Source organism: Malania oleifera, chromosome 12 (assembly GCF_029873635.1).
Source record: "Malania oleifera isolate guangnan ecotype guangnan chromosome 12, ASM2987363v1, whole genome shotgun sequence".
Classification (NCBI taxonomy): domain Eukaryota; kingdom Viridiplantae; phylum Streptophyta; class Magnoliopsida; order Santalales; family Ximeniaceae; genus Malania; species Malania oleifera.
In genome coordinates this window covers 65,689,101-65,712,780 of record NC_080428.1, presented here as the reverse complement: position 1 = coordinate 65,712,780, position 23,680 = coordinate 65,689,101, and the positions used below count along the sequence as shown (strand labels likewise).

Here is a 23,680-nt window from a genome sequence, read left to right as displayed (position 1 = left end):
ATAGAGTTATTCATAGATGATTAACAAACAAATTTATATAGATTTTATTCAGTTCAGTATATCATAGTTTTTACAGAATGCTATATTTTCCTGAATACCATAACACACAGTTTATAAAGACAGATTATACAGATATAGCATCGAGATGCTACAGTTACTCAGATTTTACAGTATTTACAGTACATAATTATAGCATTATGGTTATTTTGGAAATATAATGAAAATAACAAAGGTATATATATAGATGTACTTATATAGTATTAGATCCCTGTGGAGATATTACAGACAGATATAGTTTACAGAGCATGGTACCATTGCTATATATAGATAGAGTGCAACCACATATCTCAGATAGTGTGTGGGTAGCATCTAACTGTGCTCGGAGAGGATGCAGCTCCCTAGTACACTGGGTAGAGGGGGCCGGTTAGATGAGGTAGCAGCCAGTCTCGCGCTTAGGAGTGGATGTAGTTTGGCCGGGTTGAGGTAGTGTAGAGTATGATGACTTACCTGGAGGGCCGACCAGGTTAAGTCTCGCCTACGGGCCGCACAACCCTGTCATGAGAGGTCAAATCATGACATACGGAGTCACAGGGAAAGAACACAGTTATATATATGTATACAGTTTTATAGTTTTTTTTTTATTGTATGTAGTATGTTATAGCAATATGAATGATAGAAAGCTCAGATGAAATTTTAAGCTTTTATACATGTGTTTTATAGATTTTCTAGATCATGCAGTTTTAAATACTATTATTATAATTTTATGACTCGGTTGCCACATACTAGTAATAACATATTTCCACTTACTGAGCGTTGACTCACCCCACTACTTTAACATTTTTCAGGTGAACCAGTTAGGCGAGCAGATCAGGCTTGCGAATAGAGATCACTAGGTCACCCTAGTTATAGGGTAAGTTTTGTGTAGGGTTTTGTATTTTTGGGTAGTTAACACTGGAGAGAAAGATGTATTATGTAGCTATGATTGAAAATACTGAATTCTGGTATTGTATATACATGTATATGTAGTTATGTGATTTATGTTTTCCGCTACATAGGAGTGCCCATTATATTCAAATATTAGAGTAATTTGTTAAAAAAAAAATGGAGAAATTTTGAGGATGTTACACATAATCTGTAAAAACATGCTTTATTCATAAAATTTCCACAATATAATACTTTTCAGGTAAAATAATATTCATGCCACACGATACTGAATAAACCGTACATTCCATTCTAAAAATCATATTTCCTGGCATATCATACTAATATATATACATTTCAACATAATAGTAATATTTTCCCAAACACGCATTATTACCAACCTCTTCATATATATTATACATGCTTCCTAAAAATAAATTTACTGATAAATAATAATAATATAGTTTGCATGGAAAATAACTGCTTTAATTTATTTCCTTAATTGACACAAAGAAGAAACCCCCTAAAAACCCACTCGTCCTGCACCCGTAGGGTTCCCTGTTCAACTCTTTGAAAACAATAACTTTCAAAACTAAACTTCAGTATTTCTTCGTGAATAACCTTTCTTATAACTACGGAAAAACCAAATTTTGCATAAAAAGTCTTACCTTAAACAAGGGACGAATTTCAACTCAGTCCCACCACCGATCCGCTTTGGTAAATTTGGAGAGAACTTCCCCAGGAGCGTCGTGGTGGCCTCAGATCGTCGATTCGGGGAACGTAGAAGCCAAAATTGAAGAGAGAGGAGAGAGAAACCGTAGGGAGAGAGAGAGAGAGTGATTTCTGCCGATGAGGTTTGCACTATTTATACCATGGCCATCGTCGACGAGTTACGTCACCTCGTCAACGAGGTCAAGAAGGTTACTTGTTGACGAACTCTCCCCCTCGTCGACAAAATTCAGAGTCGTCCAAATATTGTCTCAGTATCTTCTCGTCGACGAAGCTTACCCTCGTCGACGAAGCCTGCTGCCGCTTTTATATATTTTTCCATTTTCCTCTCTCTTATTGTTTAAATACCATTATTCTTCGGGTCATTACAACAGTGATGCGTCTTTGAAGGACTTGACTGTGTATTGATGCAGCATGGTAGGGTTGTAGCGTATGCTTTCAAGTAGTTGAAAGAATATGAAAAGAACTACTCTACCCATTATTGAACTTTTATACTTGTGATAGCTTCTGAACTGCTCATTCTTAGAGTGAGTCACAAGGCATGCTTAAAATGCATTAAGGCTTAATCTAAAATACCATATTCGAAAAAGGGTTCAACATTACATGCTAAGGCAAACACACTTTTACAAAAAAGAACGCTTTTTGCGCCTTTTTATAAAAAATTCGACAGCATGCCGTCTATAAACAAAATATTTTCCCATCCTACATATCACAAACCATGCATCAGATATCTTATGAGTTTCTAATGCATGCAATTCATAATATTATCATGCAAGTGGCATTTAGTTCAATCAGCATGCACTCCTAATAAACTACCAGCATGCCTTTCACAATATTGCATCAATGAAGCAGTTGACGTTCCAAATTAATCATGCTCACACAGTATTTAACTGTATATTCGTTATTAATTTTTGTTATTACTTTCTAATTAACAACAATACATATATGTGCATGTGAATATGAGTTTGCATATGTATATTTATATACATGTATAAGTATACTTGTTTAAAATTATTAACTAATATTTATTAGTCAATTTATTTAAGAATTAGTTTTTCAAATAATTATTCATTTTTTATTTAAATTTATTAAGAGCAACTAGGTTTATATATATATATATATTCGTTATAGATTTATGCTTACGACTCTGCTTGATTGAATGCAAATTATGGAATGCAAATTATGTAATAATTATGCTAAACTATACAAAATATTTTTAATTTTTATATTGTTGTTTCATGCTAATAATTATAATTCCTCTACTATGTCACCACTATTTAGTATTAATCGATCTCAACTTCACATCCAATCAATTTAAGAAAAGTCAACTTAATTTTCTCATATTTTCAATTTTATTATTTGAAAAACATATCAAGAAATCATCCATGGTCATCCCCAATCCAAAACACAAGCATATCAATCAACATGAGCAAACATAGAAGTTACACAGAAATCATCACAGAATGCTTGCTACGGGAACAAGTTACAGAATTCATCATCACAAGTTACATAAATCATCATCACAGAATGCTTGCTACTAGAACAAGAAGGGCAAATTACAAAAGGGAAGTTTCGAAAAATTCTTATATTGCTTATTATAAGTTAAAAATAATTTTAAATTTTTACACAAGTTAAAAAAAATTTTTATATTGCTTATTATCAACAATATGTAATAAATCAATCTATAATAATTTTAATTTAATATAATACAAATAATGAAATAAAAGTCTTACCTCAAATGGGAGTTCCAAATGAAGCTTCCAAATAACAAATTGAAAGTAAAATAGTAAATTATGAATCAATAATAACAAGTCTTCAATAGGCACTGCAAATTAATAAGAAGAATCAATGAAAATAAAAAAGATTTTAGGTAAGAAAAACATATCTCATTTCTCATATTTTATAGCTTACTCGAGCTCGAATGGTCAATTGCCATGACCAACGACCACCTACTAGCCTTCTGCTGCTGCTGTCCTTCTCCCTGCCAGAATCTCTGCTCTCTCTGCACCATGTGTTCACGAGTGAAGCGAAAGAAAAAGGAGGAGTTGAAGACAGTCAAGGCAAATCTCGCTAGATCAAGCAGCGAGATTTGTCACGCGTCACACATCGGTCGACTGTTTCATTTCCTAGATAAATCTTACTATTTGGTCAAACGAGATTTGTCTTGACACGTGTCAACATCCGATTTGCATGGTCCTTTAAATTTCGGTGGATCAAGGAACGAGATTATGTGAGCATCATTTTGAAAAATATTTTTCCTAATAAGGTTTTATTTAATATATTATTTAAAATTAAAGATAAAATCGGAAAAACTCCCACTTTTAATTGTAGTAATTAAAAATATAGAGACTAAAAAAGATTCCATATATATATATATATATAATAACAGCAAACAACAGCAGAGTCGGTGCTCTGCTCAACTGTAGTTTCCTCCAGCCAAGTCCGCGCACGAACAGCCAAACACGTTTTCTCAACACGCCCATTTGACTACCGTTTTCAGCAGCAACACATCCAAATCCCAATCTCCCTCATGCTCTGCCATTGCAACAATCACTGATCCTCTGCTCCGATCCCAATTCACCGCCCAATTCCACTCCCTCCCACGCACGTTCCACCATGGGCCAGGACGGCGCCGCGGCAGCCAAGCGAGCCGGAGCACTCCCCACCACCACCAGAGGCCGCGGGCTTGCCGGTCTCCCTCGCGGCCGCCAGATCCATAAGACCTTCAACAACATCAAGATCACCATCCTCTGTGGTTTCGTCACCATCCTCGTCCTCCGCGGCACCATCGGCGTCGGCAACCTCACTGCCTCCGACGCCGACGCCGTCAACCAGAACCTCATCGAAGAGACCAACCGCCTCATCGCCGAGATCCGGTCCGACGGCGACCCTTCCGACCCCGACGATCCCATGGATTCCATCAACCCCAATGTCACGTACACTCTCGGCCCCAAAATCTCCGATTGGGACGACCAGCGCAAGCGCTGGCTTGCTAGTAACCCCGATTTCCCCAATTTCGTCAACGACAAAGCTCGCATCCTGCTGGTGAGTGGGTCTCCTCCAAATCCATGCGATAACCCTATTGGGGATCACTATCTTTTGAAGTCTATTAAGAACAAGATTGATTACTGTAGAATTCATGGCATTGAGATTGTCTATAACATGGCTCATTTGGATAAGGAGCTTGCCGGGTACTGGGCGAAGCTGCCGCTGATTAGGCGGCTGATGCTGAGCCACCCGGAGGTGGAATGGATCTGGTGGATGGATAGTGATGCCATGTTTACGGACATGGTGTTCGAGATTCCACTCTCCAAGTATGATGGATACAATTTGGTTGTTCATGGTTATCCTGATTTGATGTTCAATCAGAAATCTTGGATTGCTTTGAACACCGGTAGTTTTCTGTTCCGCAATTGCCAGTGGTCATTGGACTTGCTTGATGCTTGGGCTCCCATGGGTCCTAAGGGACCGATTAGGGACGAAGCTGGCAGGGTTTTAACAGCTTATTTGAAGGGGAGGCCAGCATTTGAGGCCGATGATCAGTCTGCGTTGATCTACTTGTTGCTTTCCAGGAAGGATGAGTGGATGGATAAGGTTTTCTTGGAGAATTCATACTATTTGCATGGATACTGGGCAGGATTGGTGGACCGATATGAGGAAATGATTGAGAAGTATCATCCGGGGTTGGGCGATGAGAGGTGGCCATTTGTGACCCATTTTGTGGGTTGCAAGCCTTGCGGGAGCTATGGCGATTATCCGGTTGAGAGGTGTTTGAGCAGCATGGAGAGAGCATTCAATTTTGCAGATAACCAGGTGCTTAAGTTATATGGGTTTAGGCATAGGGGCTTGTTGAGTCCTAAGATCAAGAGGGTCAGGAATGAGACAACCACTCCTTTGGAATTTGTAGACCAGTTTGACATTCGACGTCCAGCGCTAGGGAGCAGTGGATCAAAATCATGAGTAACCCATTCTTTTTGTTGTTTGATATTTTGAAGGCAATGCATTGTACTTTTGTCATATGATGCTCATTTCAATAGAATCACGTTTCTGAGACAGCAGCTTTCTTCTTTTGCTTTGCCCTTGTAAAACTGCTCATGAAATTTGAGTGCACACAAAAGTGGAGGTCTTTGTCTTATTGCTTATTTACAATTCATTTGCGCTTGTATAATTTAGAATTAATACTTCAATTGTTAAATGGACATGCCTTCTTCACTTGGGACTCATTTCTTGCTGTTTCCTTTGCTTTCTCAATATATTTTATTCATGCACCATGGACAGTTGATTTTGTTGATTATATGGTGATTGGTGTGTTGGTTCTTGTAAATCTCCTGTTTTGTTACTTGAAATAAAAATCCTCTAGATTGTTTCTACTATTCCAAATGCCTGCTCGATAAAGCCTGGCCATGCATATTACCCCCCCGCGTTTCAATACGAGTTTGCAGTAACCCCCTGTAATAACTTTAATGCAGGGTTATACAACTATGGTTGTAGTTAAATGGACATAATCTTAATGAGTCCTTCTTGCTGCTTTTACTGGAACTGTCTATTTACCAGCTTTGTGAAAGTTCTCTAGATCAGATTGATTGGGTGCAATGAGCTTTGGTTTATTTGGCTTAGATTCATGCGGTTTGGTGGTTCTCATTGAAATTTTACTTCTGGAAGATTATTACTCTTTCTAGTGCAGCCAAAGAATTTTTCAGCTTCAAATGAAGTGTGAGATTTCATATTTCTTTGCATGCTTAAGTTACCTAGGTTTGACTTTCCAAAGCTGCATTATTTGTTGATAATAATCTGGCTCTCTTTGCATGCTTGCTTTTTTTCATACAACTTTTTTCCTGGCTGTGTTCTTGAATATACTATTGAAGTCATTTCTTTGTTACATGTTTTCCAGCTTCACTGCTATTTATCAACATTTGTGCCCTGGTCTTTTTGCTCTTTGTTGTCTTGCTGAATTACCCTTTTGGTGGATTCTATGCTTGTAAATTGATATCTTGACACGTCTGGATTTTCCATTTCAGTTACCCAACTCTAACTCTATTGGGGGCATCTCTCTCTCTCTCTCTCTCTCTCTCTCTTTCTCTCTCATAAAGTCGAGCTGGGGTTAGAAATGGTAGTTTTTGATGCTTTGGTTCTCAGATGCTCTATTAGTTAGTTGTGCACTCCCTGCTGTAGCTGCGGATGAACAATTTTTAAGATAGCATCTTTTGCTTGGATGACCTACTTGATTGTGTGATGACTAATAAGAGTCCAAAGACAGCTTGGAGATTGAAATTTTCAACGAGGGTTGTTGCATGGACCTACTTGCCAGAGAAAGTACAGTGCAATATTTGGGCATCACGGCTGGGAGACTCTTGTTGCTGCTATTCTGTGAAATCAGCAAGGACGGTCAACGTATTCAGGAGCTACCATTCCCTGTTCCCAGTTATATAGTTCTACCCCCCAACTTGCTGACAGATTTTCAAAAGAAAATAAGAAAGAAAACTATTTTTTATTATATTTTTTTGTTTATAGAAAATGCTAAATGAAAATTTGTTGGATTATGATTAAAAATTAAAGAATATCAAAGATTAATGATGTATAAAATTAAAATTATTTATTTATTTATTTGGTATATTTTTAAAATTTTCTCACCATTTTTTGATAGCCACACATTAAAAAATAAAATCTTATGTATATTTTAAAAATATTTTCTTAGTTCAAAACAGATCCTTAAGGATAAGAGGAAAAAATGCTATAGACTAGTATGATGCCTACTAGTTAATCATGAAAAATGTTAAAACTATAAGCTTGGACATGAAAGCAATGACTGCTTCAACAAGATTGACATTGTGCTAGGGTTGCACATGAGCTCAGTCGAATCAAGCCACTATATCCATTTGTTCATTAAATTTTTAACCTTGAGCTTGATTGAGCTTAAACTAAGCTTTGCAATGCTTGTTCACAACAGTAATGACCAAGCTTGAGCTGTTAATAAGTTTTAGTTGATTTTAATTTGAAGACAAGCATATTTAGTAGATTTATGTAACAAACATATATAAGCATATATAGGTAATGATTTAGAGGTGCTGTTGTGGCAAAGTTCTTTTCTTCTATCTTATTGATGATTGTAACCTTTGAAGGAGAATAAACTTGCAATGCCTCTCAAATTTTGGTACTCAATTGTTGAATTTAGAATTCAATAAATGAGAAAAGGCTTGAAGATAAAAATTAAAAGAAAAAGAGACTATGTAGGCAATGAATTGACACAATTATTATTACTCCTAATGCTTTAGATACCCCTACTAGAGACTCGAGAGCTTCAATAAAGGTCTACCTAAAACTTATAACGAACTCCTATCAATACGCAAAGGCTTCATGGGATCAAACAAGCCAAACTCATTCTTCTTTACATTGGAATTTTGTATTTAAAAAAACCTAAAATATAGAGGTGTGAATTGGAAATTTAATGGCAATGAGCAAGCCCAAGCCCAAACCTGACCTATATGAAAGTCTTGATGTGTTTGCAATTTTAGATGATATAACCAATCTAACGGTACAACGAATGGGTTTAATGTGTTGACAATATTAACCAGGCTTAACTATGGTATGAACCCACACCAAATTTATAGGTGATGTTGGGCTTAGGTTTGATTAATTTTATTCAATGGACCATGCATGGATAAGCCAACAAAACTTATGTATGATAGGTCGAAAACCTCTTTGATCATTTCGCAAAAGATTTTCATTAGTAGTGCCACACCTCATGAATAACATGTGTTGTTGGCAACTAACCATGTAGAGTTTTGAGTTTTTCCCAAATGGCTGCCGAGGAATGTCGCAGGGCTGCATGCTAGGATACAAGCAAGATTAGACATGCAAACCGAGTATTTGTTTGGGGAACTTCTAAGCAACATGTTTTACTTTTTAATGTCCAATTTGCATTCTCTTTCGTATTGATGTGATGGCAAGTGTGTATTCTTTGCAGATCAAATGACGAGCAAACCAGGTCTAACTATATCGCCACAACATAATGAAATGAAAGAATAGAATTGTGAATTTAGTTGTTGACCTATGCCACATTGTCATACCATAGAATACATTCTGAATAGTGAATACTACATGAAAACATGATGACTAATACAAGTGCAGTCACCAATTTAATCTATGAAATGATCAATACAAACATATGCCTAAATTTGTTGAGAATTTGTAAGCTAATGCGACATATGTAGGGGAGAAAGAGAGAAAGAGAGAGAGAGAGAGAGAGAGAGATGCCAAATAACAGAAGTATGGCTAATCAAGTACTAATCAATTAAGTCGAAATACTGGAACCTTGCGGCGTGCTGATAAAATTTCACTCATTTGGGCTACTTGGAGCATAAGCTGGCTGATTTTCTGCAAATAAGCATGGATTGTGCAATGAGTAACAATTACAAATTGTACGAAGATAAAGATCAGTTGAAAGAGGAAAAAGAAAGGAGAGAGAGAGAAGATATGGTTTCATCACATTTCAAAGATCACAAGAGGAAAAGGTCAATAGAAGAAAAAGGAAGAGAAAAAGATGATAGGTAAAATGATTTTGTAAGGCATTCGTCCACATCACTGCTTTAAAGAAATATTCACAAGTCAATGTAGGGAAAATCACTTTTTGTCATTTCAAAGTCTTCTTAACCCGAAACACAACCTTGTAGAAGAATTAAAATCGACTAATGAAACTTTAGCAATTTAACAGTTGTGTAGACTCTTTTAAGAATTTTACTATTTACTGAGTGGATATTCAAAAATATAAAAAATGGGCCAAGTATATGTCAAAAATTAAGACTTTTTCATGTCTTGTACACCAATCATCAACTATAATTTATATACCCTTTACTAAATCCTGTTTTATTTTTTTATTTATGTTACGTGGGTCTAGTTACTTTTATATATTTTTTTTTTCTCACTCTGCGCTTGTTTTTTATGTAATAATATATTGAAAATCAGCATATTAAATATTAACTATTGAATTATATATAAGAATATTTTAATCCTATGTTTGGACAGGATTTGAATTTGAATTTTATATTAAATTTGGATAAAATGTAATATAAAATTGTATTAAAATTTGTCCAAATCCACTCAAATCTATATCTTAGGTCTAAAATTCATACTTCCAAATATGGAAACTTCACACTTTTTATTTGGATAAATTGTAATACAATTTTGTATTATATCTTATCCAAATCTATTACAACTTCAAATCCAAGATCTCACCAAACATAGAAGTGTATTGTTAACAAATCCTAATGACAAATTACACAAATAGAAGTATTTGGAATTTAATTGAATTGTACTTTACTCTAAAATTTTAAAATTTGAAGTTTAAAATTATAACAGTCAAGAACTTGAACAAACCTTAGTTAGCATATAAAAATTTAAGCTCAAAGCATCACAATTTAAAATTTAGGTAACCAAATGAATCAAACCTATATTACCAAGTGCACAATATCCATAACATGGTTTCTCATCTAATAGGCATTTCCACAAACACGTACAATCCAATCCTAGTTGTTCTAGAAAACAAGATGCTCCATCAATCAGAATAGGAAACCACAAACATCTAATCGCAGCTGAATTCTAAAAACAATCCAAATCAATTGTTAAAAGAAAAATACGGAACAAACTATGATGGATTATCAAACGAACCTCATCTTTTTCTCTAACAAGAAGCATCAATCGATCCCAGGCCTCACGCTGTAACCTCCGACGCCGCCGCCGCCGTACTTTCGAGCACAACAACGTCAGCAATAGCGCCGCCGCCGCTCCGGCGGCGGCCATCCCGACCGACCATCGACCCTCTCTGCCTGCCGCATAATAACGTACAGCGGAAGCCATGCGATGTACCCGGGAGCTCAGCAATTCCAAATGCAACCTCAGGAAGGACCTCATAATTTCGCCGCGCCGCCCCCCGCCCGACGCAGATAGCAAATCAGAAGCCGCAGCCGCCGGCGACGGCGAAATTAGTTGTTCTGGGGCTTGAAAATTTTCCGAAGGGACTCCAAGGCCTTCGTGCTGGCTCGGAGGAAAGGCGGAGCAATCGGAGAAGAGGTAGTCCTCTCTGATCACCAGCCTTTCCCATTCTGTCGATTGGGACGGTGAAGAAGGGAATTGGGTATTGAGGGACTGCAGCTGTTCCCAGTCGTCGAAGCCTTCTGGAGCCTCCGCGCCATCCATTTCTTGGGATTGGTGGTAGCTCGAGGCATGGATATGGCTCACTGTCCCTGGCTACTGTGACAGTCTCAGCAACAAGGAGATATTTTGGATTTGGAAAATAACTTCTACTGGGAACATTGGGGTGTGGTTATGCTGCGATTGAACGATTGTGCAGTCGATGCAGCAGCCGCGTGATTGGGAGTAAGACCACTCCCACTCGGCCATTGGTGATTTTAGGCTCCGACAAAGATCAAACGGATATTGCTTTGGCCTATGAAAGAATTTTTGTGAATGTGCGTGGCTTACACTTCACAGCATCTGCATCTGCATGTATTGAATTGACACGGGGAAAAAGATCAAAAGAGGAGGTTTTTTTTTTTCGAAAATATTTTAGAAAAAAGAAAAAAAAAACAAAATTATAGGGAAGATAATATCATATTTATGGAATGAACCAACTTTTGAAAAGTCGATTTTAACCAAAATCAACTTTTGAAAAGTCGATTGTGTATTAGAAGATAGAGAATCGAAAAATCAATTTTAAATTACGTGAAGAGAAAATCGATTTTTAGAAAGTCGATTGGAAGAGTAAATTAGTGAAAACATTCACTTTGAAGGTGCTGAGAGAGAGTGGAGGGGAAAGGAAAAAAAAGAAAGATAAAAAAGAAAGGAGAAGGGACGAAAGACAAGTGAGAGGGAGAAGGAGATGAAAGAAGAATAAATAAGATACTAGGATGGGAGGAGAGGGATATGTGGGGGAAAGGGTGGCCATGGAAGGGAGTGAGCGGGCGGGGAGTCGATGTGTGGCAAAAAGCCACGCAAATTTATTATACACGTCAGAATTGACTTGAAAAGTCGGTTTTGACTCAAGAAGGGAGTGCAGGGAGGCTGGAGGAATGTGTGGCAGAATTGACTTTTAGAAAGTTGGTTATGACTTTCACTTTTTTTTTTTTTTGTTTTTTGTTTTCACCTCGGGAAGGGAGTGCCTCTGGGGTAGGGTGCAGGGGGGTTAGACAGGAACTATTTTTGGAAAGTCTGTTCCGATACATTTTAAATTTTTTTTCTTACAATAAAATCGACTTTCAAAAGTTAGTTGAGATCATTTCAGAAATTATGATCCTATCTACCTTATAATTTTGTGTGTGTGTGTGTGTGTGTGTGAGTGCAAAGCTAAGAAGGTCATTGAGTGGGAAATATGAAATATATAAGCCATTTCCCTTTCCTCTTTATGGTTACACGGGGACTTATAATGATTCCTGCATAATCTTGAGAGTAAAAAATCATCGTTCTCACACGCTAATTTCGACAATGAATCATTACGTTCATGACACGGTTTTGATTTATTTGTCTAAAAATTTGCGGAATGACTGCTAAAAAAAATGCAAGTATGAGAGAGATAGAGATGAAAAATTACAAGATTTTAGATTAGATAGTTTTGTTAACGGAAAAGAATTTTTAGATTTGAATTAATATGAACGTAGATAAAATATAATTTAAAGTTTTGTTGAGTTTTCTCCTTAAAATTTAAAAATTTATACTCCTAATGCAATGTCAGGATCATTTAAATTTATTAAAGCGTATCTCATGTGGATCTCATTTAGCTTGTTTTCATCTCCTTGCGTAAATTAGTATAGGAGTGGAGGACTAATTTGTTAGACATTGCATAACAGTCATATAAACAAAAAAATGACACAAGGAAGCCTTCTTATTTGTGAGAAATTCAGTGAGTGCAACTTATATTCAAAAATTCAGAGGTGTCTTGAAATTTAATCAATTTTAATGTATTATTTACATATAATTTTGTCTATTAGAGTGAGAGAGTTGGAAAGCAGAATGAAATATCTCTATTTTCACTTTATTTTCTTTTTGATCCATCTTAGGATTTAAAACTGAAACTTTTATTTTTTCTGTTAGCTAGACTTAAAAGTTATATATTAGAAGTATTGCATCTTCCATTTTAACCCCAAAATTCAAACATGAAATTTACAAACTTCAGCATCGTGATATCCCTAGGGCACACATTGCGTGTCTTCGCACAGAGCCATTGGCCCATTAAATTTGCAAGGTTTGCAACTTGCAAATGGGAAGGCCACAATTTGCGGTAAATGGGTTCGCGGGTATCCGGTTGCACAATCGGATCCACACCCGGAAGCCACTGAGCTAGTTGGTGTTGAATGGCCGTTAGGCCAGCGGTTAAGAAACAGCGACTGGTTTGCCGTCTTCCTCACGAAATTGTCCCACCCCTTCTTCCATTTCTTCTTCTCCAACTCGTTGCTTCAGCAACAGACGCTTAAAGCTGCTTTGAAGTGCTGACCGCTGCAATCTCCCGCGACCCCTGTAGAAAACTCGATTGACATTCAGACATTTCTCACCAACCAAAACAGGTTTATTTATTTATTTGTTTTCTTCACTTTTTTTGGGTGGGTAGGTCTGAATTTTTTTTCATGTTTTAGAAAATACTGTCATTTTTGCTATGAGGGTTTTACGCGGTTGGTTGCCTATCGTATTTGCGGTTCATCTCTCACGTAAAAAGTTGCAAGTGCAAAGAGTTTGGTAAACGGGAATTGGGAACGGGGAGATTGGCGTTTGTAATGTAATGGGTTTGAATTACGTGGGTATATTAGCTTTAAAATGTTGGGAATGTGCTGAAATGGGAGTGAACCACAGCTGGGGTTAGTGGGCTGTTGCAGTCCCACTTGTTAATCGAATTTGTAGTAATTACTTTGCGTTCCAAGCAGTTGAATTAAACAACACTTCTCTTCATCCATTACCAATCTTTTTTCAAGATCATATCATCTTCTTATTTCTGTTGATTACTGAGCTTTGAACTGAGTTCTTCCCCATAAGCGAGCTGCATTTTGGATTCTGTAAATTTGGTCAGGGAATGGTTTCAGAACCTCCCAAACACTCTTAATTTAATTTTTTTTTTTTAGTTTTTTAGTTTTTAATAATGTGAATCCACTGTCCTTAGTTTTGAATTGGAAGATAGAGAGTCATTCCCTGTTTCCACAAACTCGGGAGCATAATTCCAAGGTGCACTCAGTCTCATGAAGTTTCAATTTAACTTCTTCACCTGCTCTTCCAATGCATTTCTCTCTTTGGGATCATGAATCACGGATTTATATAGAGGCTGACTCTGGCTACTAGTGACTTATGCTATAGTTTTACATTCTGGTCATAGTTACATGATTATTCTATATGAAATGGCACTTCTGCTTTGGGTCCGTGCATTGCTGAATTCTCCAAGTCTTAGACCAATTCATTGCATTGTTGCAAATTTCCCTTCATTGAATGAATTCAGTGTTTTTAATAGCCAACCTTTGTTACTGGAAACATTACATTTATTTATTTATTCAAATTAATCTATCTAAAGTCCATTATTTGTTGTATGGAAAGATGAGGTTTTATTGGTCTCTGAATATTAGTTCGTATAGGAATTTTGGACGCCGCTATTAAAAAATAGATATGGGACGTAATTCTGTTACTGTCGTCAACTTCTTCATGTGTAATTTCTTACAATTGATACTCCATTTTGTATTCCTTGTATTTTTTATTAAATTAATTATTGCACTCCATCTAGAGCACTTGTTTTTGGCTCTATGGTTTTATTTTCTTGAATTAATTTTTCATTAGAATGTCAAATTTTGGTCAAAATCATCAAACTGTGCTTAAATTATTCATCTAATTTTATAAAAATTGATAATAAAGTCTTAAAATGCCAAATATTTTTATTTATATATTTATTTTTTGTGAATTTCATTCTAATTTGAAGCATCATTATTCAATTTTAATTTATGTTTTTTTTTTTTTAAAAGGGTATCTCTTATTCAGTTTTGGTGTTGGGCCTATTTTATACATACTTGTGCGTGTGTTTGCATATTATATATGATGTATGCTTGTATACATAAATGTATGTATGTGCATATGTATATATAGATCAGCATGTTGGGGGCTATTTTACATGACTTTGAATGATTAACATTTTTTGGCACCTTTCGACCAAACTCCTGGCTTCATGGCTGGTAGAACCTTGTGAAAGTTGACAAGTCTCTTGTAACAAAGCACAAGGTTATCATGGCAAGAACCCTTAAATTGTTGGAAGATTTTGTAGTGAAATTAATTATGAAATAGTTTAATTGTGATATTTTCTTGACAATTGATTAATTGTGAAGTTTATTCTATGAAGCTAGGATGAAGATATATGAAGGAGCTTGCAAATTTTATATGAAGATAAATAATTATATAAACTTGTTTTTATTTTGGTGGTGGGGGATGGGGTGTTGGGTGTGGTGAAGGGGAATGCCCTGTATACAATACTACACCTGTCCCTGCTCTAAAGTTGTACAGAAATAGCAGTAAGCATCCGTGAGTTCAGTACTCACTACTCAAATAGAAAGAATATATTCATCATTTAATTTTTGCACACAAACGAACTGTTTTTTCTCTCAATTAATGACTTTATGTTTATGTGCCTCTTTTCATTAGAATTATTATCAAAATGACAAGCTAGTTGGTTATGAAATCTTATTGCGGAGTTTGGGTTTATCATTTAACTAATCCCATATTCCTATTATATGCCGGAATGCTATCCAAAATCTTACTAATCCACTCTGTAAGCACTGGACAAAAATAGAGAGTTAGATTAGATTGATCAATTTGTGTGATGGTAGAATTTTTTAGATTCAACTATGAATTATACTTAAATGTCCTTAAACTTCCATTAATTAATTTTGGTAACACAGCCAATCAGCATTCACACTAAAGTTCAAAACTCAGCTCATTGCTACTTCAAGAATTCAAAATAAGAAAAAACTCTGTGGTTCAGTTTTAAAGTTGTCATCCTGTTGGTTGGTAATTTACTTTTTAAGTTTTCAACTCGACTCAATTAAGCCTTCACTCCAACTACTTGGTTTTACTTTTATGATGAAACCTTTTTTTTTTTTTTTTTTGCCATTGTGCTATATTAAAAACCATATTTCATGCATATAATTGCTACATGTTTTAATATTGATAAGGCAGTGTGGCACATTCAGCCAAACAACATTATGATATGGATGGTGATATTGTAACAAGGAAAATTTTCTTAAAATCTTTTTTGTTTTTTTAACTTCATAGCAAGTATTTTTTTTTTAAAATATTTTTACATATGCGCTATTGTTGCATTTTAATGCTTCTAACAACATCTGCATGTAATGCCTCTGTGGCTTTTATTGTTGTCTGATGATATTTTCTCCGCACATGGTGCAGTTCTGTTGTTGGCTGAAAAGGTTTGAGAGGTTAAATTTGCCAAGTTGTTGACCTTGGTTTGAAGAAATGGATGTATCTGCCCTTCTAACATCTGTGGGGATAAATATTGGCCTCTGTATTTTGTACTTCACTCTGTATTCTATACTGAGGAAACAACCAAGTAATGTTGATGTTTATGCACCTCGCTTACTGGCTGAAGGTAAATTAAAACAGAGAAGTCATTTCAACCTGGATAGACTGTTGCCTTCTCCAGGGTGGGTGCGAACAGCGTGGCAACCTTCGGAAGAGGAACTCTTGTCATCATCAGGATTGGATGTCGTGGTCTTTATGCGTATTTTCATCTTCAGGTATGCTGGGTCTTCCTAAGGAAGTGATTTTGTTGTTGATAAGTAAAGCAAATTTCCTGGAGCTCAGTGAGCAAATATATCAAGGAAAAATATACACATTTTTTGAGCATGTAATGTCATCTATTGAAAAAAATTATTCTAAAGGAGAGTCTGGGATAAGTATGAAAGAATGTGTGGAAGTGCTGAAAAACAAAAAAGCTCAACGCGATCTTCATTCCCCAGTTTCAAGAACAAACTGCTACTCAAAAGGAGTCAGCCCTAGTCCTCCTGGAGACCTGGATCATATTGGCTCCATAAATTTGTGTTTTTATTCCTTCTCTAATCTTTTTTAAGAAACATGGATCAAGAAAATAAGAAAAAACTTGGGAGTTCAAAATCTCCTTTAGGAAGGAGACAAAACATGGAAAAACTAATAACGATGTCAAATTGCGAATGTTAGATTACCACTTTACCTAAAAGCTTCAGCTATTAGGTTGTAGGCCAAAAATGTATATCAAGCCTTAACACTCCCTTGCACGTGCAGTCTGATAGCAGGTGGAGAGATAAACAAATGATAAATAACACCCATTGCAGGGAATAAAATAATTTTTAAACACCACACAATAAACACAGGCAACAAGACTAGAACCCAGGACCTCGTAGTAACCAACTCTAATACCATGTTAGATTATCACTTTACCTTAAAGCTTAACTTGTTAGGACTGGGGGAGTCATCATGGGCGACCTTAATGCACATGGGTGAGCACCTACATGATCCAAAAGCTTAAGTCTTTACATCTTGGGTCTAGCCATGTATATGAGCATCCATCCTCCACTTTATTTTTCCAATGTGGGGCAAACCTACAAGTGGAATTCTCAACAATTTTCCCCTCACTTGCGAGTTCCAACAACTCCCCAGTCTCCCCCCTCCCCCATGAACAGAAGCCATGCAACCAACTAGGAGCCATTACTCAACTATAGGAAATGGCACAAAACCATGGTAGTCCACTCCTTTACGGGATTAGCATTCATAGGATCACCACTCTTCTTCTATAGGATCTACATCAGCAGGAGCACATGCATGAACACTTGTGCCCAAATTCAAACCATCAGCGGCTTTGTTACCATGTTAGATTACCCTTTTACCTAAAATCTTAAGCTATTATGTTGTGGGCCAACAATGTATATCGAGCTTTAACAGTGTAGAAGGGTCTAAATAAAGGAGTAATTTGTTTCAACCGCCCTCTGTTCCCATGCCTATAAAATTCTTCCTTTTCTTTGTTGCATATCGTGAAATTGCATTCATCTTATTTAGTTATCCTTCCTAATAAACATAAATAAAAAATTCTTGCAAAAACAAAAAAAAAGAAAAGGAAGGGACAACTAGAAGGTGAAAGTTTCCCATGGAAAGGAGCCCAAAAAAGAAATCAACAGGTAAATAAGACTATTTACATGAAATGTTTCCAATGAAAGAATAGAAATGGGAATTAAGGTGGTTGACAACCTTGAAGATTAAAATTACAACAGTAGTTGCTTCCTATATCAGGCCCTTTTTATATTTTACCTTTTTTTTGTTTTATATTTTTAAAAATGTTTTCTGCTTGCAGCACCAGGGGGGAGGTGGTTATGTTCTCAAAAGATGCCTCAATAAATAACAGCCAGATCAACTACCTCCCCCGTCAAAATGGATTATCCTACAAGTGCTCTCCCTTGCACTGTTTGTTGAGAAACAATGATCAAGAAAATAAGAAAATATTTAGGATCTAAAGATCTCCTATGGAAGGAGACAAAACGTGGAAAAACTAATGATAAAGTCAAATTGCATTGAAAGGTATCAAAAGAAAAAAGAAGAGACAAATTTTGTTACAGCAGCCCTGCCCCTTTCCTTGTCTGAAAATGCTCCACACTCTTTGTTGCATATCATGTGATTGTGTTCATTTTATTTAGTTATCACTTATCCTTGCCAATAAACACAGATTCTTGCAAATAAATGAAGGGGACAAAAAAGAGAACTAGACAATGAAGGCCTTTTATAGAGAAGAGCCCAAACAAGAGAACCAGGCACATTTTTGTTTTGTTTTGTTTTTTTTGTTTTTTGTTTTTGTTTTTTTTTCCCTTTTTTGATGTTTGGAAGGGGGAGGGGTCTGGAATAAGCTGTCTTGTGAATATATCAACAAATATGCCCCAATAAAAACAGCAAGGCCAACAATCTCTATCAAAATGGATGATCCTACAAGTGCTCGCTATACTGCTACAAATGATCATGGTAACTCAATCTTTCTGCATTACAATGTATATGTCCCTAATGCAACATTTCTTGCCCGAATAACAAAGCAAGAAGCCTAACTTAGTGAAAGCCACGGAAGTAATTTATTTTAGATTACCACTTTACCTAAAAACTTAAGCTATTAGGTTGTGGACCAACAATGCATATCAAGCTTTAACACTCCCCTGCACACGCAGCCCGACAGCACGTGGGGAGATAAACACACGATAAATTTAAAATACACATAATACCAGAACCTTCTGGTAACCAGCTCTGATACCACGTTAGATTACTACTTTACCTAAAAGCTTAATGTTTATCTCCCCACATGCTGTCGGGCTGCACGTGCAGGGGAGTGTTAAAGCGTGATATGCATTGTTAGTCCACAACCTAAAAGCTTAAGCTTTTAGGTAAAGTGGTAATCTAACAATTTCCACCTGTTTCAAGAAAAAAAAGGCTCCTCCCAACAGAAGGTTTGGAAAGGGTAAGATGTAGGAAGCCCTACCCTTGCTTGCTTAGAGGCAGTTTTTGCTATTCAAATCTGTGATGCTGGAGCTACAATGGAGCAACCTTGCTAATGTGTCTAGGGTTTGCTTCATCTACTAACTATTCAGATAAAAATAAAGTGGTTAAATGCCCTAATCTCTTCTTTCTTTGGATGATACTTTGATCCTTTATGTAATTATTCTTTTCTCTTAATATACTTTGTTTTTCGTGATCATGTTTGGCTCTATGTTTCTCTAATCCAGTTCTGACATACTCCAAAATTGCCTGTCTATTATTGAATTTTATGTGATGAAGAAGCATTGTGTATCAAATGATGCACAACTTTGCATACAAACATGTGCACACTCACACACACACACGCACACACATAATTCATGATGACAACTTTCTTTTGGATAAAATAGTCAGGATATATGAAATACCATGCACTAAAAAGAATAAAATATTATGATTGAGGCACTTAAGGCCTTAGTAGATTTTAATAAATGAAAACTAAGCTATGCTTGCTTGGGAATATTCTAGACGATCCCTTGATTTAAAACTTGAAGATGATGGCCGATGAGGGCATCCTTGTCACAGGCCAAACTGTAGATGGAAGGAAACGTAGCTATAAGATCAATTTTTCATGCGAGACATCATGCCAAAAGTAAACATTGTCTCCATTCCACACTTGAAATCTGACATAAAGGAAAAAGTCATCCCTGCCTTTCCTAATGAATTTCCAAACCCCCACTCGTAGGGTGCTCTACTAGTATGAGTGACCCATTCGTTATGCTTGAACCCATATTTAGAAGCAATGATTTCCAAGCAAAGGTGATATTTCTCCTTCATGAACCTCCACAACCATTTCCCAAGAATGGCTTTGTTGAATGTGTGGAGGGATTTCAATGCGAAGTTCCTAAAAAAATAGGTTGTTTAATCATTCCCCATCTAATGAGGTGTTATTTAAACTCCTCCCCCAAGCTTCCTGAAAGAAATATCCTTTAAATTCCCCTCCAGTCTCCTAGAAACTGAAGTTAGTAAAGGAAATAGGGAGATAAAATAGATGGGAAGGTTTGTCTAGTGCTCTTGATAAGAGTGGGTTGGCCACCTTTAGACAAGAATTTCCTTTTCCAGCCTCCAATCTTCTTTCAAATTTCTTAATAATGGGGTTCCAAACCTCTTTATCTTTGAATTTGGCTCCAAGAGGGAGTTCGAGGTTACTAATCAGGAAGGCACCCATCTTACAACCCAAAAAGACTAGCGAGGAAAGCTCCCCCATGCCATATCCAATCATAAGGAGCTCACTTTTTTGAAGATTCACTTTCAAACTCGAGACAACCTCAAACCCGACCAAAATGCATTGGAGGTTAAGGGTATGAAGAGGTTGTCTTCACAAAAGGCAATAGTATCATCTTTGAAGAGAAGAAGTGAAACTTTCGTAAACCTTCCATTTTTCTCACCTTGAGACCTTTTTGAAGCTCTCCTTTAAAAGCTTTCATCAACACGAGGCTTAACACCTCAATCACCAAGATAAACAAAAAGGGGGACAGGGATCCCCTTATCTAAAGCCTTTAGAGGAGCAAAAGAAGTAAGATGAACAGCCATTAATTAGCATTGAGAAGCTTGGAGTTTTGATGCATTGTGAAATCCAGCTGCACCAAAGCTCCCAAAAGCTCGTTCTCCTAAGTAACATAGAAGGAGATCCTAGTTGACATGATCAAATGCTTTCTCTATATCAAGCCTGCACACTATTTCCTTTTTCCTTCCTTCTAATGGGCATCCACCACTTTGTTAGCAATGAGGGTGTGATCTGTTGGTAAAACATGTTTGTACTGTCCAATGACTTCTGAACTTTCTTTTTTGACCCTCTCGGCTAGGACTTCAGCAAGTATTTTATATATGCTTCCCACCAAGCTAATAGGGCAAAAATCCTTGATGTTAACAGGCCCAACTTTCATTGGAACTAGGGTGACAAACGTGGCATTGATGCAACTGACAAATCTTCCTGGTTTATAGAACTCTAAAATGTTAAAAATTTCATGCTTGAGAATGCCCTAATTAGCTTGAAAGAATGTTAAAGAGAAACCATTTGGACTGGGCACTTTGTCCCCATTGCAATTATTAATGGCTGAAGGATTTTTTGCTTCATCCAAGAGTCCCTTTGGCCACCACTAAGAGTTCTAAAACTGATTCCATCCACAGCTGGTCTCCATATTTTGAATTCAGAGTAGAGGCCTTTGTAAAAATAAAAAATGCCTTCTTTAAATTCCTCTTCCCAATCAAAATGTTTCCCCCAATTTCAATGTCGGATAAGGTGTTACATCTACAGTGAGTGTTTTGATGAAAGAATCTAGTATTCCAGTCCCTCTCCTTGATCCATAAGGCTTTGGATTTCTGCCTCCAAGATATCTCTTCAAGGTTAATAACCTTGCTCGATTCCTTCTTGAGTATCACTCCTCTGGCCCTCCTTTTGTTGTTAAGACCTTGGTTTAAATCCTGCTCGTCGAGTTCTTTGATGTTGTTAGATTACCACTTTACCTAAAAGCTTAAGGTATTAGGTTGTTGGCCAACAATGTATATCAAGCTTTAACACTCCCTCGCAAGTGCAACCCGACAACATGTGGAGAGATAAACAAACGATAAATAACACCCATTACATGGAATGCTGTAATTTTTAAACACCACACAATAAATGTGGACAACAAGATTAGAAACTAGGACCTCCTGGTTACTAGCGTTGATACCATGTTAAATTACCACTTTACCTAAAAGCTTAAACTATTAGGTACAACGTATATAAAGTTTAAATAGATGCCATTGAGGATAACTATCTTCTTTGCACGAACATTTCCAAAGGTGCTTCTATTCCACATTTTTAGTTTTTCTTTCAGCCCCTTCAATTTTGAGGCAAGCACATAGCTAGCCTTCCCCATGACATAAAGAGAAAACCACTAAAGTTTAGGGGCCATTTTGTTTTCATTGTAAAAAATTACAACAACGAAACCAAAATCCAAAAATAGAAACTAAAACCAAAAACCATCAATTTGTTTGGTTAAATTTATTAAAATGATAAAATAATACACATTAAAAAATAATATAATGAAAATAAAAATAATTATAATTATTTTACTCAATTGTTATATTTTCAAATTTTTCTTTACAATAAATTTTTTTATTGGACATGATAAAAAATAGTAAAAATATTTTGTAAGATTTATAATTATTTTTTGAAATTTATGTATATTTTAATTATATTTAAATTCATATGATTATTTTATTTTAATTTTAACTTAAAAGTGTATAAAATGAATGATGCAATCCAAAAGAACTATTTTTTGGATATTAAAATTTCTAGCAATAGGTTTGTCAGGACAATTTTAAACCATCGGATTTCTAGATTAGTAAGTTCTTTTTTTTTTGAATAAAATCTAAAATTACTATTTTAGATTCTAGTTTCCTGTTTTCGAGCCTAGAGATCTGCTGATTTTGTGGCCTTCCTATTTTGGTGGCCTTCCTTTACTATTTATCTTGTAATCGTGTCCCTTGAAATTTAATAAGAATGGTTATTCTTCTTCTAAAAAATCCTTCATGGTATTAGAGCCTTGTGCTCTTTTTCTATTTTGTTCTTTTTTCTAATGATGTCGTATAAGTCGGCGATGACCGGTGCCCAAAGAAATCCTATTGGCTCTTCCAGTACTTCCAAAACCATTCCGCCTAATCCCACTATTCCTCCCAAGTCTTTATTTGCTGATTACTATTCCCAGAATTCAGCCCTTTATCTCACAGTTAAAAAACTCAATGGGCGTAAGAAACCATGGTGCGAGCATTGCAAAAAACCGTGGCATATGAAGGAGACATGTTGGAAGCTTCATGGTAAACCAGCAAATTGGAAGCCAAAATCCAAACGTGACAGTCACGCCTACCAAGCCACTGCTGAAAAGACTCAGGAGCCTTCTACCAACTCAGATGCGGTCCCTTTTAACAAGGAGCAATTAGAGAATCTATACAAATTGTTTCAATCTCCAAAACTATCCTTAACTCTGTTTTGTTCTTTGGTACTCTCTTGCTACTGTGTTTTTAGGTGTTATTCCTAATTCTGTTGATTCTTGGATTATTGATTCTGGTGCAACTGATCATATGACTGGTTGCTCCAAGTTGTTCTCATCCTATAGTCCATGTGCAGGCAATAAAAAGGTCAAAATTGCAGATGGTTCACTCTCGGTAATTGCCGGGATAGGAACTATCAAACTCACTTTGTTGTTAACTCTCCATGATGTGCTCCACGTTCCAAATTTGTCTTGCAATTTGTTGTCCACAATAAAATTACCTTTGATCATCAATGTCAAGCTAATTTCTACTCTTCTTATTGTGAGTTTCAGGAATTGACCACGCAGAGGATGATTGGTAGTGCTAAGGAAAAAGATGGACTCTATTATTTTGACAATGGACCTAACTCGAGTAAACAATGTCAAATTGCTTGCTTAAATTCTGCTTCTGTTTTCAAATATAATGATATCATTTTATGGCATTATAG

At 36.3% G+C, this 23,680-nt stretch overlaps 3 protein-coding genes across 4 annotated transcripts in view; 2 read left to right on the top strand and 1 right to left on the bottom strand.

Annotated features, from left to right (window-relative positions):
* Positions 1-4,044: 4,044 nt before the first annotated feature.
* On the top strand, positions 4,045-5,873 carry LOC131143747 (probable xyloglucan 6-xylosyltransferase 5). Its single transcript, XM_058092040.1, has one exon. The coding sequence runs from the start codon at positions 4,267-4,269 to the stop codon at positions 5,608-5,610; it is 1,344 nt and encodes a 447-aa protein (XP_057948023.1). The 5' UTR covers positions 4,045-4,266; the 3' UTR covers positions 5,611-5,873.
* Positions 5,874-8,660: 2,787 nt separating this feature from the next.
* Positions 8,661-11,492, bottom strand: LOC131143746 (uncharacterized). The gene is made up of 2 exons (XM_058092039.1): positions 10,315-11,492; positions 8,661-9,024 (listed from the first exon to the last, which is right to left on the bottom strand). Exons 1-2 carry the CDS (start codon positions 10,840-10,842, stop codon positions 8,938-8,940), a joined length of 615 nt encoding a protein of 204 aa, XP_057948022.1. The 5' UTR covers positions 10,843-11,492; the 3' UTR covers positions 8,661-8,937.
* Positions 11,493-12,777: 1,285 nt separating this feature from the next.
* LOC131143745 (CSC1-like protein At1g69450) overlaps positions 12,778-23,680 on the top strand; it is a 96,663-nt gene continuing 85,760 nt past the window's right edge. For both annotated transcript variants that reach the window (XM_058092037.1, XM_058092035.1), the window contains exons 1-2: positions 12,778-13,202; positions 16,066-16,412. In XM_058092037.1, coding sequence (XP_057948020.1) covers positions 16,132-16,412 — 281 coding nt within the window. In that variant the 5' untranslated portion in view covers positions 12,778-13,202; positions 16,066-16,131. The remainder of the gene's footprint in view (positions 13,203-16,065; positions 16,413-23,680) is intronic.

Excerpts from the sequence above, each read along its gene's own strand:
- LOC131143747 (XM_058092040.1), top strand. The coding sequence starts at position 4,267 with ATGGGCCAGGACGGCGCCGCGGCAGCCAAGCGAGCCGGAGCACTCCCC.
- LOC131143746 (XM_058092039.1), bottom strand. The coding sequence starts at position 10,842 with ATGGATGGCGCGGAGGCTCCAGAAGGCTTCGACGACTGGGAACAGCTG. Across the intron at positions 9,025-10,314 it reads TTGTTAGAGAAAAAGATGAG|AAAATCAGCCAGCTTATGCT; the intron begins GTTCGTTTGATA and ends GCTTATTTGCAG.